This window comes from Plectropomus leopardus, chromosome 9 (assembly GCF_008729295.1).
Source record: "Plectropomus leopardus isolate mb chromosome 9, YSFRI_Pleo_2.0, whole genome shotgun sequence".
Classification (NCBI taxonomy): Eukaryota; Metazoa; Chordata; class Actinopteri; order Perciformes; family Serranidae; genus Plectropomus; species Plectropomus leopardus.
The window spans coordinates 17,904,541-17,921,080 of NC_056471.1; the positions used below are offsets into that span (position 1 = coordinate 17,904,541).

The window sequence follows — 16,540 nt, forward strand, 5'->3', positions numbered from 1 at the left end:
ACGTCAACACTTACCAGTCTTTATGTGTACTGACATGTACGTCGTGTTTGAAAGTTAACTGGCTTTACGCAAACACGAGTGCAAGACTTCACCAGAGTTTGGAGTCTTAAGTTGGGAGATGAATGTGTTTTGAAAGAGACCTGGTGGCACAAGTGACTCCACAGATGATGGGCCTTAACAATTAAGAGCATCTAAAATAGAGCACATTGATGTTAGAGAGTGAATTCCTGACATAGTGATGAGTTTGTGTGTTTGCCATTTGCCTTAACAAGAGCGAGGAGATGAAATTACCGGGGCGGACAGACTGCCTCTCTTTAATTAGACATGTTTATCTACATGATACAGCAGTCCTTCCTCACCTCACCACACTGCTACATCAATCACACGTCGCAAAATCTTGTCTAAGAAAAGGTCTTTATTTATAAAAACAACAGTATTACCAGTTACATACTTTACTGAAAAAAGCAACTTCTCAGAGCCAAGGCAGGTATGAATGGTACATCATAATTTTACATGGATAGGCAACATTACAAATATACTGTGTGGAGAGTTAAAAAAACAAAAACAAAGATGATTGGTCTCTTTTGCCTTAAAATAACTCAGGGGTAAAACTGAGGACTAAAAAGTTGAACAAATTGCATAATGATCTCACCCACCGCTCCCATACATACAAACCCGAAATAAAATACAAACAAACCTGACACAAAATGGAAAAAATACAACAAAAAAATGGTAAAAACAGATGGAAAACGGACCAAAATGTGCTTTTTGTCCACCTAGAAAATTTAAAATGTCAGCATCTCTCCCAAATCTGTTGAGTTTCCTCTGAGTGAAGGAGCCACAAATATTAAAGTGTTTTTTGGTAAATCTACAAGACGACAATATGAGTGATTATATTGCAAAAACAAACAGCAAGTAGTAATTTTTTTAAGATTAAAAGAGGAGATAATTATGTCAAAGAGACCCTCCTAAAGTGTTTGTTACTTTCTAAATGAAGAACAGTTTCTATAGAGTTAATCTTTTACTGTGGAGTCAGGAGTGGTTTCTGAAGCAGGAAATATTTTAGTGGTTTAGTGTTGTATGATACTCCTGGCTTCATAAATATATTTCACTGCCAAGTTTTAGTAGTTGTACTAGTGTTGTTGGCTTATTCCAGACAGAGTAAAAACACAGCAGCTAAAATTTACTAAAAAAAAAATTAAGATTAAAGTCAGTATTTCAAGAATTAAGCTGTAATTGAATAAGAATAAAGTCATACTATTTCAAGAAAAAAAGTTGTCATATTATGACAATAAAGCTGTAAATTTATGAGAAAAAAGCAATTTAAGGCTGGAAAGTCAGCTGACGTGGTATAAAAAGCAACAAAGTGGTGCCTAAGAATAAAAAATAAAACAAAAACTTAGACTGACATGAGACTCAACCCCCACTATCCAGCGTTAAGTTGCGTGCATTAACCAATCATCTTCTAAAATTGACATTTATCTTGGAATTTGTTGCTATTCATACCATTTTACCTGATTTTTTTGGGCCCTAATATGCAAGTTTCTCTTCTCATAATTTTTAAAAATTTAAATTATGTTGTATTCCTCGTAAAATTATGACTTTATTCTGATAATATTACGACTTCTTTTCAATATTATTGTTTTTCTCATTATTTTACAACTTTTCCTCTAAAAAGTATATCTTTTTAAAATTAAATTATGCATTTATTCTCGTAATCAAAAGGTGTTTTTTTTTTTTTTTTTTTCAATGCAGCACTAATACTCTGTCGTAATTTGTCACTCGGGAGGACGAAAAAGAAAAGTTTGTAAATTAAGGTGTAAAACTTAAAAAGAGGCGGTTGGTCCGTAAAAGCTAACAAAACAAAACAAAAATTTGTCACAGGAGGCGGAGCACACTATAAAAACAGAGAACTAGAACTGATGAAATAATCAACGTGTGGTCTTATGATCTGATCCGTGCACACACACACTCAAAGCTCACTCACTCCAAGGTCCATTTTCCACGCACACGCGCGCGCGCACACACACACACACACACACAGCCACACACACACGGCCACAGGCTTATTGTATGACAAATATACACACACCTGCCCTTTGCTTGTCTACACCCGCGCTCGTCCCAACCGAGAGAAAATAACTCTAGACAGGAAAATAACTCCTATATAAACAACATTCTCAATCTACATGGCGGCCGTCGGTGTGTCGGCCCCGTCCCAAACCTCCCAGCAATCCCAGTAAAGGGACGATTTAAATTAATGAGCCAAAACTAATGCAGTCATCCCCATTTTCTTTTTATATACAGTATATACCCTACATAGAAGTCTACATACAAATTCATCATCAGGATGCGAGCGTTGGCATGACAAAATTTACCGAAACGTTGACAATAGCAAGAAAAAACAAACAAACCAAAAAAAAAAACAAGCAGAATGACAACACCAGAATTAAATGATTGTCAACAAAGGTGATTGCCTTTACAGAAAAGTTATAATTTAGAAACTGAATTTATTTTTATGCTGCTACAATTGAATGAACTTGTAAAAAGTAGGTGTGTATGTATCTGTACGTGTGTGTGTGTTGCATGTTTTGCCTGCAACACGGCCACTTTCTTTGGATGCCAACCCTCATCTTGTAATCCCATCGGTGTGGTGATAGAGAGGGAGAGAGAAAGGAGAAAAGGGAAGGAGAGACGAGAGGGAGAGAGAGTCTGTGCATCGGGATCTTCTCTCCTCAGTAGCAGTGGTAGGGCAGGGACGGCCCAGTCTGGGTGATGCACACTATCAGTTTTTCTGGGGGAACAGAGCAAAAATGTGTTGATTAAAACCGAGTCAACGTGTGAACACAAGAAATAAAACACGATAAACACGGAGGCAACACAAAGACTCACTACGTGGTATAAGTATGGCACACTGCACAGCAGTGCCGTCACAATAACCAGATGTTAAATTAACTAAAATTTATCTGAATATATTTTGAACTTAGTTTTGATTTTTTTGTGACCTTTAAATAAATATTTCAGAAAGCTAATTAAAGGAGTGAATGTTTTATGTGTTACTTTACTCACGTGAGTTTACCTGTAACACATCAGTAAATCACAATGACTTTGATTGTCACTTATTACTGTTACTGGCAGGACTTCTATTACAGCTTTGCAAGATTAAAAGCTGTGCTACACATTGAATTAAAACACATCTTATGAAACACGCACGCAAACACACACAGTCGATATAGCACTGACTATACATAGTCGATATAAACTTTTTGTAGCCTACTAGAATAAAACAATCAATTGCTTTTAAGTGCACTAGATACATGTTTGCTGTCAAAAATCGGCAGACAAACTATGACAAGAAAACTTAAAAGCAAAACACAGAGATACAACACAACAAAAGGGGGAATATACAACAACAAAAACAATCAAATGTAAGTACTGGCCAAGAATTTCATAATTGGTGCATCTCTACAATTCATCATTCTTCTCACAAATGTATTTTCTTGTTTCATATAAAATAACTCAATGGCAAGCAAACAATAAAAAAATCTGAATCATTAAATCTGTAACATATTGTGGCACATATGTTGCTGTAATACTCTGCAGAGCCACGTGAGTGCACTGAAACGCAAATTCCAGACTACTGGCAGCAGGTGACAAAAGACTGAGCAGGCAGCTGGGTATTTGGATCCTGGACCGCAGTGCAAAATTCAGTCAAATATTTCACAACATGTCAATAGTATCAAACACTACAACACATTCCTAAAGGGAGTGCGAGTCCACTCTGCCAGTTGCCACTATACAAATATATAAAAACTATTTTGAGAGGACAAAGATCATGCCGAGTGGCATGTTAGGATCGCCTTTGCAAAAGTCACAAAGCTGTTCTTTTTTTGGGAGACTAGTTTTCCTCTTTAACATTGTGTTAAAGTAAATGTGATGGTTTCTTTTATGCTGAAATTAGGATGAAAGTCTGTATTGTGACGACACTGCTGCACAAATTAGAAACTAAACAGTTATTATTCTGAGGATTTACATCTTTATTATTAGCTTTGGGTTAATCTCTACACTGACAGACTACATGGACCACAATGCACAAGGAGCACCTTGCAGCATACTATACCAGCATGTACACAGCATATCAGGGTATCATAAGAGTTAAATATCAGTACAGTGGAACTCAAGTGTCTTAGTTCACCACCAGGGTGTTAAGTTATAAGAGGCAAAGGAACAGAGCTCATAGAGTCCATGCAGGACGAGAGGCGAGTTGGACATACCATGCTGTTACATGCAGAGGGGGGTAGAGGGGAGGGGGGAGGGGGGGCTAACCATCGTAGGAGTCCAACAGGGGCAAGGAGCCCTTTCTGCCCCCATACACCCCTCGCTGAGAGACAACCAGAGAAAGAGAGAGAGAGATGTGAGTGTGAGAGAAGAAAAGTGTCAGTAATTGTGAAGTTTTAAAGGCTGCCAAAGGAAAAGGTTAAAGTCAGGAAGTATTCTCAGTGGTGCAGGAGATTAGGGGTTAGTGTCGTTATGTGAGCAGCCCAACAAGACAGGACATGTGAAGGTGCGTGAGAAAGATTTAAATACCGGTAAAGTGTCTATGGTTTCATCCAGAGTGTGTCTCCTCTCCCTCTGATCCAGTGTAGAGTAGGCCTCTGGGGAGATAACACCACGAGAATGAGGAGAAAAATCAGACTACGTGTCATCACGTTGGTGAATTTGTTTTGATAAAAAGCGAGGATGATAAATGTACTAACCAGGGCCAAGGTCGTTTAGTGGAATCATGTCCCTCTTTTCCCCTAAGACGAAGCAAATCAGAGTTACAAGTTAAACCAAACTTTTTGAACTTTTTATAGCTTTCTAATTGTAGGGTTTAAAGGAATAGCTGAAAGATTTTGACATGGGGTTGTACTGTTGTTGTATTTTAGCCACCTCATTAAAAAAAAAACCCAAAAAAACAACCTAACATCGGTGTAATTGTACGCTATATTTTGAATATTTTCACCTCTTTGCAGTTAGACAGCCCTTTCAGATGGGAAACTTAAGCTGTTATCTATGCTCTCTACAAAGCTGCCAGACTCCTTTGACAGAAACAGTGATTTTACCTCACTGAAGGTGTGAGTTGATGGTCTGCTGCTGCCTCGAGTGGTTAAATTGTGTTATTGTGTGACTTTGGTGAAGAGTGACAGAGTTTTAAAACACTAAAGTCACACAGTAAAACAAACTGACAGAGGCAGCGATAGACCAGCAGCTCCTGTGCTCTGAGAGGCAAAATCACCTTTGTAGCCAAAGAAGTCCGGAGGCCATAGATAGCAGCTTCAGTTCTCCCCAAAGAAGGGGCTTTTAAGGTGTCTAAAATAATTTTGCTGCTGGCTCGTTCAGAGCAGTACATTACCAAGCTTCCATGTTGGTACTGCTGCTGTTTCTCTAAACTGGGGCACTGTGCCAGCTGCCACCTACTTAAGGTCAGACACTGCCTATGTATTAGTTCCTTATACATCCCCGCTTAAAAAAATCCAAACTATCCCTTTAAACACTCCCAAAATGTTTTCAGTGCTAAACTGTTTCTTGCACACTGACCTCTGTCTAGCAGTGGCGTGGTGCTGTCTTCGTGGGTGCCGTTGGCTCGGGTGCTCGGGCCGTTGGTGTTGTTCAGGTTGACCATGAAATCTGTCTTCTTCCAGCCGTCTTTCTCAAGAGGCTTGCGCAGCTCTTTGTGGGCCCAGACCAGCTGCAGCACCTGGCCCGCCCCCCGCACCTCACGCTCTGAGCGCTTGCTGTAGGATACACAGACACTGTATATTCAGACATTTACAAAATATAATATATACCCTCAGAAACATGTGCTCCACAAATCATTTAATGCAAACCAAGCTAATTTCTTAATGACTAGTATCTACATATGCAACAGGAGTTGGATAGCTGAAAAAAGAGATAGTACCTGTTTCAATTTTAGCTTTGATTTTTCATAAAACTTCAGTAATCCTTGACAGAATAATGTGTTTTGACAAATATTACATGCATGTATGTGTTTGCAAGGTTGGTTCCATAGCAGTAAGGTATGGGGATATTTATTATAAACCGCCAAAGTATCTGTTTGATCCGTTACAATCGGAAAAACATTGCTGTATGTCAAACACTTTAATGTTGGTTTGCACCCGGCTGCATTCATAGTTATCAGGTATGAAAGCACCAGAAAAAACACTGAAGGCAGCATTTTCTTTCCTAATAAATTCTTAGCCCACTTCACAGAACACTCTTACCCGTCCTTGTTGATGAGCACCAGCCTCTCGATGCCCTGCGAGGCTCTTAGAGTCTTTGCTGCCTCCACGCTGTTGCCTAGCACCTCAGCAAGCGTGCTCAGTACAGACACCACCGTCTCCTCTGATAGAGCGCGCCCAGATTGACTCTGGCCTCCAGGCAGGTTGGCCACAAGGTGAGGCACTGCATGCAAACCTGCAGGACACACGCAGTAAGGTAAGAAAACTGATCTCGAGTACAAACATCCAAAATTCATGTCCAAATACTTGCACACACTTGCTAAGATGTATTACATATTGCATTAAGAAAAAATGTAAATTTGTAACAAAAGAGACAAGTACCATGTTTTTTAGAAAGTCGAATAAGAGAGCATTTTGCAGCTCATTTTGTTACGCAACACAACACCCTTACCGAGCAGTTGGCAGTTACGGTTGTCAATAGAGAGGTTCCTCAAGGCTCCGGACATTGCCCGAACCACACGGTCATTGCCATGAGCCAGCAGCTCTGCCATCATGGGGAGACCCTTCTCCAGACGCACTGTGGCCCGGATATACCGTCCATACTGAACGACAAGCAGAAAGAGAGGGAGCGATGGATATCGATTTACAATGACAGTAATTTAATTCCAGTGACTTCAAAAGACAGAATCAAAGAATTTATCACAACTGACTGATCAGATTACTTCAACAGCCCCAAAATACTCATTCAGACTTCACCTGAAAACATTAATTATATTTCTCTTTCATTCAACAGCAGAGATTTATTTAAAGAAATGGTACTAACAGTCCATCGGCCGGCACACAGGTTCTGGATTGCACCAGCAGCAGCCTCCAGCACTGAGGGGTTCTTGCTCTCTCTGAGCAGCGATGTGTAAACACGAACCACCTCTGGTTGGAACAACAGCTCGTAACCTGAAGCAGACAGAGAGAGAGAGTAGGGTTAGTTTAGATCATTTTAGTTCTCACCCACACAACGTTCTGACCCAACTGAGCATCATCATTGAGCGCAGGCGCACCAACTGACACACACTGCTGTCAATCATGATGTCACAACCCCTTTTTAAGGCATCAAATAACTTAAAACAAAACCTATCAGAAAGTATTTGAAGACACATCAGCGTGTTAAGAACTACTTATACTGACAGAAACCATCTTTGGGAGACATTTATTTGATGATGTCTTTGATATTTTCTTTTGGACCATGTCCCATCCACAAACATGTAGCGGGTGAAGTGTATGAATTATGCTGCAGAGAGACACCATGGGGCTTTTTGAAAGATGCCATGCCCTCCATCTTCATTTTCACTCACTGGTCTAGATTTACAGACAAACTTCAGCTTTTATGTGGGACACAGATAAAGCAGATAGCAAAAACTACCAGCTGGACCTGGTACTTTGAAAACATTCAAACTAAGCCTGAAGCGTTTATCTGTGTAACTGCTGCACATTTTCTACATTTTGTAACCTTATTTAGAGACAACTTTAAAGCTTTAAAAGAATAAAATCATAAAAAAAAACTTTGTCTCCTACTTTGGAACCCAGATGAAATTTTGAGCACAAAAATTCAGCAATGAGTGAAATTATGTATCAAAATTGTTAGCTGGTTTCCCAGAAAGCCATTTCCGAAAGTGATACCAAACTTAATTCAGATATGTGGTGGCAAAAGTCCACAACGACTCATCTTTCTTATCTTATTTTGTGTTAAGCAATAGATATAAAATTTTTATAATAGCACAGATCATGCTAAATGGGACACGGGAAGATTTGTGTGCTACTTTTAACACTGATCAGTTATTCATCCAATCAATTATAAATGATCTGAAGGGAAATGAGACATGTGTACCTTTAGCAGGTGTTGTCCTCTTTGGAATGTCGACCTGATCTGCACTCCCGTCATCTCCATCTCTCTTTCCTGCAGCAAGAAATCAAATAAAAAGAAGGGAGAGCATGAAAGACTGAGCTGAAGAAATAACACAGATCATGTGAGGCTAGCTGAGATGAGCAGTCAGACATCTGCAGACATCCTACTCTAGCACACTGTTATGTGAAATGCAACCATGCAACCAGTGGAACAGGCACTGTGAACATGCAATGTCGTTTGCGTGACATCAGGTGACCATGCTCATGAGCTGGGTGTAAATTGAAAATTATTGGACATTCTCGTTTCTTTAGCAAAATATTAATCTGCATTAGTAGAATGAGAGATGACAGAGTGGTCATAGGCTTCAAAAGTTCACCGACACTAAAGAGAAGAATCTTACCTTTTGAAAACCACTCATCTAAACACAGCAGAGAGAAAGGAGGACGTGAAGGAGGGTGGGAAGAAAGATGGGGGGAATGGTAAGAGGAAGGAGAGAGGAGACAGTGGTAGAGCGTGAAAAACAGCGACAGGTGCCTCCGCCACCAACAAGCTCAAAGCCACCAGCAGCTACCCATCTTTTAACAGCACCTCTTGTGGACACAGAAGCTTTCAACTGTAACAGTTGTCTGACACTCACCTTTGCCCTTTCGAGAGCCGAAGCAGCCACCTTTGTTAGAGGGGGGCGGGCCCTGGTTGATGGGTGTGGTCTCTATGTATCGCTCGCAGCCGGGGACTTCGCGGTGAACGTGATAAGACAGATTCCTCAGGAGGCAGACACAGTTCTCAACCAACTGCAGGAGGAGAAAAGGGGTCGAGATGATCAGAGACTGAGACAGGGGAAGAGAGGTTCTTTAGTTTCATTAGATGTAAAATCTGTGAAGTGAACAGGCACCTTGTTGTCCACATCTTTGCGGTTGATCTGTGACTGCACAATGTACATGAGTGAATCCACCAGTCCTGTGCATTCTCTCAGCTTTCGCCTGGCCTCGCTGCGTTCTGAACTCACATTCCTGTAGGACAGAGGGAGACGTTTGAGCACATAATTGCATGTTTTCTTCTCAAAATAGTCTAGTTCTCGTTCTTCCACTTTCTCCGCTTTCAATCCATCAATCCCCTGGCGTACCTAAGGCAGCCAGCAGTGTTGGTCAAGGCGGTCTCCCACTCCAGATGGCGTGGTTTGCAGCTCTCCTCTCCTCCATTGCTCCCTCGCTCCCAGCCGGAGCGAGGAACAACCACCTCGTCAGCGAGGGCATGCAGGGCGTGGTCCACAATCTCCATCTTTACAGAGTCGTGGGATGAGAGGTTCCACAAGGTGCCTAGGGAAATACAATAAATACTGGTATTACTGCTGCAAAAAAAGACATTTAATAATCAATGACAACCACTGACCTCATCCATGTTAGATTGAATTTGTTTTATAGTTTTTGTTTTCTTCTTTTATTTTATAAATATTTGGACATACAAGCATGTTTTGTGTAGGTCGCTACGACCAAAACGATACTGTGTGTGTCTGAATGCTTATGTGATGAGTGAGAACAAAGGTTTACAGCTTTTAACAAAGTTACACATAACAGGGTTCATGCAAACATTACAAAATGAAATTTAAGGACTTTCCAGTGCTTTTTCAAGCACTACTTTTTTCTTTTTCAATGACTTGACCCAAAGCAAATAATTCACTTAATTTTTAACAAACATAAATAAATGATGTAACCAATATCTCTCTTTTCAGTGAAGGATAACTTATCACGCTTTTTTGGCACAACTATAAATTCTCCAACAAATCACTGGAATGACTGAGCTACGGGCTATGGTGCTGATACTATAATCCATTTTCTTGTGCTTCAAAAAAGTTTCAATTCAGAGAAAGTTTGAAAGCGAGAGCACCAACGTAACCACAGAAAATCACTACTATTGAACTCCAATGAAGTGAGCAATACCTCCAGCCTGAGCCACACTACTGACTGCCTGCACACGGCAAGAGGAGAGGGAGACACCCCGCAGCGCTGCCTGACATCAGACAGAATTGTCGACTCATTATAAAAAGGAGGACACATTGTGAAGAAAGGGAAAATCATCTTTTACGGTTATTACATTGGCCAAACGCTGTGAAAAGCTGGCTCATAAGTCATGTTACGTTTAGCCATACAAACATAGGCCTACTGGTTTTGCTAGGATTTTAAGAGTGGAGCAAAGTAAAAATAAACTATGATGTCGGGCAGGACATCATCACGGCGAGGAAGAAAGGAGAAGCAGAGCGAGCCGTGGTAAAATAAGACTGTGAGGCATCCGAAAAAAAAAAGTTGAGCTATTTCTATATAAACTTGATTATTGATATATGACAGTGTTACGTAGATCATTTAAATTTTGTTTAAAAGAGGCTATTTTCAAGGCATTCCAGGACTTGATGTCCTCCCTCAAAGTTTATGCTCTTCAAGCACCTTATGTTATCCCAGATAAAAAACATAACAAAAAACAACACAAATGATTGACACATGCACAACATGAAGCTGATACCTGTGATAGTGTCGGTGAGGTCCTGGTCGTGGGTTTTTCTCAGTAACCTGATAAGAGCAGGCACTCCGTCACAGTTCTTGATGGCGATCTTGTTGTCTTGGTCTTTCCCGTATGAAATGTTCTTCAGCGCTCCACAGGCTGAGTGGTGCACCTCCTTGCTGGGGTGGTCCAGCATTGACACCAAGGCTGGGATGCCTTTCAGGCGACGCACCTCCGACTTAACCTAAACACAAATAACCAAGCTCACACGAAGGACTCGCCGGATAGCAATGATACAAAAACATACATATTTTCTTCTGCATTTAAATATGACAACTATTTCACCTTGTCATTTTTGAATGTGAGATGCTGGAGAAAAGCGGCGGCGTTTGTCTTGACAGGGTCCAGACGGTAGTTCAACATGGCGATGACCTCTGGCAGCTCCGGCTGTCTCCATGAAGTGGGAGGAGCCTTCCTCAGTGTACTGTCCAGGGAAGCCATGCTCCCCCTCTCCATCATGGGAACGCCCCAGGCATAAGGGTCAACTCCTCCCACATCACCATCCAAAGTGTCCTCACAGCTCCTGCAAGTCGCAGAAGGACATAATATGTCAGTGACAGATCAAATGTCTCACATTAGCGCAGCAGAGAATGCGGCGGTATATTGCTCACATACATGATCAATCTTCTGCTTTACCTGAGTCTCCGTCTGTCCATACCCGCAGGGCCGGGGCCCAGGCGTGGCATGGTACCGTAGCCACCAGGGTGCATGGGTGGAGGCCCCATGCCGTAGTCATCATATCCCACACTGCGCTGGTCATCCTCCAGACCGTAGGCGGCGTGACCATACCGCATTTCCAAGGCTGAGCCCAAGGCCCTCATTCCTCGACTCACCTGAGGCTGTGCTGCGTACGGGTCAAGCTGCTGACGGCTTGGGGCCCGGTAGCCAGAGTCCAGGGTCCTGTAGCCATCGACTGGCCTGGGGGGAGAAGGGAATGAGGGAAGTGAACAAGACTGTTGTAGTGAGGTGCCGCCCCGAGTGATCCCCCTTACAAAATTTATAACTGAGGTTAATCGAACACCTTATCTGGACTTCACAGTCCTGATTCTGAACAGGCTTAATAAGCAGGTGTGACACCTCTTGACTCTGCTGTGAATGCAGGAACATGTGTCTACAGTAACTACATGTTAGAGTGTTTTTATGGTGTTCATTTCTACCTTTCTAGCTCTTGTCAATCAAAGACGTAGTTAATGATTAATTCTCTATAAAATTACAATATCTAGACAGACATGAAAGTTAAACCACTTTGTCCACGATGAGTTATGGAGGAAATATTATTGTTACCACATTAAAAGGAAGTGAAACAACAAGGCTGTTTAGCAAATACACAGTGCTTAGCTTAGTCTTATTTTGTGCTGTGTAAGAATTACAGATGCAGTTACAGATCTTGTTTCAACAACATTGATCAGGGATTTAACTGTAAATGTCAAAATTCTGGTTTCAATAGTTCAAACATCTATAGAGCATGTACTCAATTGCTCTGGAAAACACACCGTTTGTAACAGATGTACAAATGTGACATGTAATGCTTTTGTGTCTCCTGAAAACCATAAATTAGTTACAGTCCTGCTTACAGGGATGTCACGAGAACCTATACTTCTGCACCACATTGATGCTAAAATTGTGAAAATGTGAAGATAATCACTTTGCTCCAGTACCATAGGTACCAAGGATGCAATTGTTCAGGGCCTGACAGGGCAGCATATATGCCTGAAAGTGTTCTAGTCGAAGTTCAATGCCGAAGGAAGACCAACAACATATGGAGGACGGTAACGAGTGCAGCTGCAGTAATGGTTCTGCCTTTTTTCCTGAGCATCTATTCTGTGCAGAGCACTGCACTTTTTTTTCTGATCGCTGAGAGTTGAAATGTGTCCAAATTTGGATTAAACACTGCCACTTTTCACCCAGCCAGGCCATGTATTAATATGTGCTTCCTCAGCCACAAAATATCATCAGCCTACACAGATTAGTACTTTGTGCTACTATAAGGGACTGTGTGTTGAAGAACATGAAATGTATTGCTTTCCTTTTTTTTTTTTTTTTTTACCATGGTATTAAACTGGGTATTGAGAATATCACTGGTACTAGTATCACCTACTACAGTGCATGCCCAGTGGCTTCAAGACTTGTATTAACAATCACAAGAAAACATTCACTGCTGTCCTTTGTGCAGGAGTCTTGTACCTGTAGCGGTCATCCATGTGCGAGCCCCTGCTCAGGCTGGTGTACGCCTCTGACGGCGGGCCTGCCCGGTACTCATCATAACCCCCTACGGGGCCATAGTGGTAGTTTCTTGGCACTGTGGCGGTGGGGTAATCTGCTGGTACAGCCTGTCTGTACGGACGGTCCAGTGTGGCACTGTAGCCGCCCATACCGGACACTGACAAGCCACCGTCAATGGACATGGAGTCAGAGGGCAGGACTGTGCGTGAGACTGGTTTCTTCATCTAAAGGAGGAGCGAAATGGGCGGGATGCATCAAAATATGTTTACAGTAACGGGAGAATCAAGTGGTGTAAGATCCTTTGGATGTATTATGTGTCAGAATCACTTACGCCATTGTCTGCCCTTCGTGTGGTTCCCTCTTCAGAGAAGACTGAGTGCACTTCCTGGGAGTCATCCTCTGGTGTGTAGCTCTCATCTAGAGCGCCGTGTGCTGGGTCCACCATTCTGTACTGTAGCGCAGACACACAACACATTCATATTTTAAAATCACTGACACTTAAATCTACAGACACAGAAAAAACAATCAAATCTACACTAAATCTAAAACACATACCTGTGTGCCGTTTATGTATGAGTCAGTTAGTTTCAGCCGTTCTATGTCTGCATCCCCTAATCGCCCGTTCTGACATGAAAGAGAAAGACACAACTGTCAAATATATATTGTAAAAAATTTTAAATATCATTCTCTTTTTGTGAAACAGAAACTAAAAGTGCATCCAAGCATGATTCCTAGTAACTAGTGCTGTCTACTTTCTTAGAGCCTCCCAGATGATATTACTGCTGCTGAAGCACATTCACTGCTGACCAAACTGTCCCTGCATGTTTATGGTCTGTGAATCATTGCCAGACATGAGGGAGGACATTTTGGAGTGCAGCCACTCATCCTCACACCCTGCTTCCTCCTGCTGTATTCTCTTACGTAAACCAATGACTGTCACACTGTATAACTTGGACACTCAACCTAACCCAGAGTAACACTCAGTTATGTGCAATATAACCACTTCAATTGTCAGCAGCAGTCGCAAGCTGAATCACTGCTTAACTGGGGAAGTTTCAGTGTTGCTCTGACACTACTAACACAAAAGACAGCAATGTTATGAACCATATCAAGCAATGACACCCTTTTCATTTGCAGTAGTATGTCATACTGCACTTGATATAATGTCCACAAGGAGGCAGAGCCATTATTAAAAAAAACAATGGGAAATGGAAGTGGACCTTTACAATAAGGACAGCACACTTCCTCCACAGCTGGTCCTTCCTATAATGCCACCTCATTTACCAACAACTCTGTCAGGGTCTTAGAAAAATGCTGTGAAGCTGGCAGAGCACGAGTAACTTCATCAGCACGAATATTTTTAGAAATAAAACATGCAGCGTTAGCACAAGGCCAGAAACAAAGATTCCTGCCTTCATCCTTTAGCTGCCACATGCACAATCAAATAAGTCACTTCCAAGGACTCAAAGAGACAAAACAATCTCTAATCTATGTCAGCAAGCCCTTAATGGAATGAAATACTTATACTACTTATGATTAGATTTTAAATGTGGTCAGTGTACAATGTGCTTAAATGTCAACCTGTTACTGTGGCACAGAACACAACCTTTTATGTTAATGATAATGAGTCCAGGCACCTAAGCAAAGTTTACCAAAGTCTTTAACTGTCAAGCCCTTTCGTAGAGACTACAAAATGGTAAAAAAAATAAATAAATAATGCAACAGTAGGACCACATCCAAGCAAATAACTCAGCTATAAACAAAAAAAGCAAAGTAAGCCTCTCACCCTCAGAGACAGCAACCTGCAAAAAGCGTTCGTTTAATCGGAATCTGAGAGCCTTAAAACTCCCAAGAGAGGAAAGCTGACCTTCAAATGCAAAACAGATCTATATCATGATACAGTGAATTTAATAGAAAATCAATTGAGAAATTGTTGAAAATTTAATTAGATAACAATGCCTGTCTTAAGTTTATGCAGCAAATGAAATACCTTAGATCAAAGTACTTTATCACAATGATGTGAATGCCACAGAAAAATCCATATTTTGCAAACAGCAATGGTGCTAAATTATTTACAGCATTGCAAACAATGGTCAAATACTATGAAGAGATATTAAAGTGACAGCTGGTGTGGTTTTATCTGGTATTAGAGTTGAAATACTCTGCAACTGTTCTGACAATCGATTGATAATTAAGGACATTGCTAAAGCAAAAGTGCCAACAATATTCCAGTTCTGACTGCACAAATGTCAATATTTACTGTTTTTTTTTTTTTTTTTTTTTAAATCCCTTGGAGGTAGTAATTTGAAAATTTTGGGTTCTGGACTGTTGGTTACGCAACAAGCTATTTAAAGATGTCAACTTGGACTCTGAGAAATACTAATTTTATAGGCAAAAAAAAAAAAATCAGCACGTTAATGAATAATTTAAATTAATTTGATGCAGCTCTGAAGGGCGTGCCAAGCCCACAGGTGTATATTACTATCCAACCCAAACATAAGCTGCAAGGCTGATATAACAAAGCACAAAAGATAAAAATTCCAGTGACTTTTACACAACTTCATCAAGGAGCATACAATACCACAAGTTTTCAACATAAAAAAAACATAATTGCATGCAAAAAGGAGCTAAGTGAATGATTTAAATGAAAACACAGACAAAACCCATCATGGTGAATGAGAAAACACACTAGATGCAGGAGTGTGCGACACATGCATGACAGACGACCACACTCCGTAACACGACATGCTGGAACAGGGAGGAAAATAACTGAGATTCCACAGCAGGGGCTGACGAAAGCTGTATATGTGTGTGTCAGTGTGTATCCGGTGAGTGACAGAGGCATGCAGACGATGTGTGATGGCCATCTCAGGCATGTTTAAAGTCTTGGAACTACATGCAGGCGCGAACTGACGTCTTTGCAGATGAGGGCTAAAATATGGAGGGACTTCAGAGACGCAGAGTTAATTCTGAAAGATGTTTAATGATGCACACAAACAAACACGGAGATAAACTGGCCGAGCGCTGGTGGAGAGGAGGCGGGTGGCGGCAGAGGGATGAATGATGGATGGAGAAAATCATGATCCATGGACTGGACGTCAAGTGAAAGATGGGGGCTGTAAACGCCTAAGAGAGACTCTGGATGAGGTGGTTTTTGTCAGGGGGTGTTACCTGTGTGTGAGGGAGGGGGCGACCCAGGGCCGAAGGGCTCGTGGCGGGGAGGCCCACTCTCCTCCTCTCCTCCTCCAGCGCCCGGGTCAGCTGTTCAAACTGCACCTCCTGCTCCCTGACCGACTCCAGCAGAGCCGCTGCGCTCTCACACTGCTCCATACACACTACACGGCCCCAAGGGGAGAGAGGGGGCGTTACACACATCCATATAGCCTCTTACATGCATGAAAGAGGGTGTCTAACAAAAACACGGACACGCCTCCCCATACAAAGTAAAGCAAGATCCGGCAGATTTTTTGGGCTTATATGAAGAAGGAAGCAGGGATCGCACAGACAAGGGCGAGTCAAATTCAAGGATTTTCAAGTACTTTTTCAAGCACTCAATTTTATTTTCAAGGATGAAATTCCTTCCTTCACAACCATCTGTTGGAAGAAAAATGTGCAAATTTGTAAAGCAAATTTGGAGCAATCA

General features: G+C 41.5%; 1 protein-coding gene across 1 annotated transcript; it reads right to left on the reverse strand.

The window, feature by feature from the left end:
• Positions 1-397: 397 nt before the first annotated feature.
• Positions 398-16,276, reverse strand: LOC121947699 (catenin delta-1-like). Its single transcript, XM_042492786.1, is given in 21 exon segments — positions 398-2,794; positions 4,275-4,381; positions 4,588-4,655; positions 4,758-4,799; positions 5,581-5,777; positions 6,264-6,456; positions 6,673-6,823; positions 7,045-7,172; positions 8,104-8,172; positions 8,522-8,539; positions 8,759-8,912; positions 9,014-9,131; positions 9,245-9,437; positions 10,636-10,858; positions 10,960-11,197; positions 11,311-11,592; positions 12,859-13,121; positions 13,229-13,348; positions 13,453-13,521; positions 16,069-16,261; positions 16,263-16,276. Coding segments are annotated over 20 exon segments (2,793 nt in total). The 3' UTR covers positions 398-2,794; positions 4,275-4,321.
• Positions 16,277-16,540: the final 264 nt, after the last annotated feature.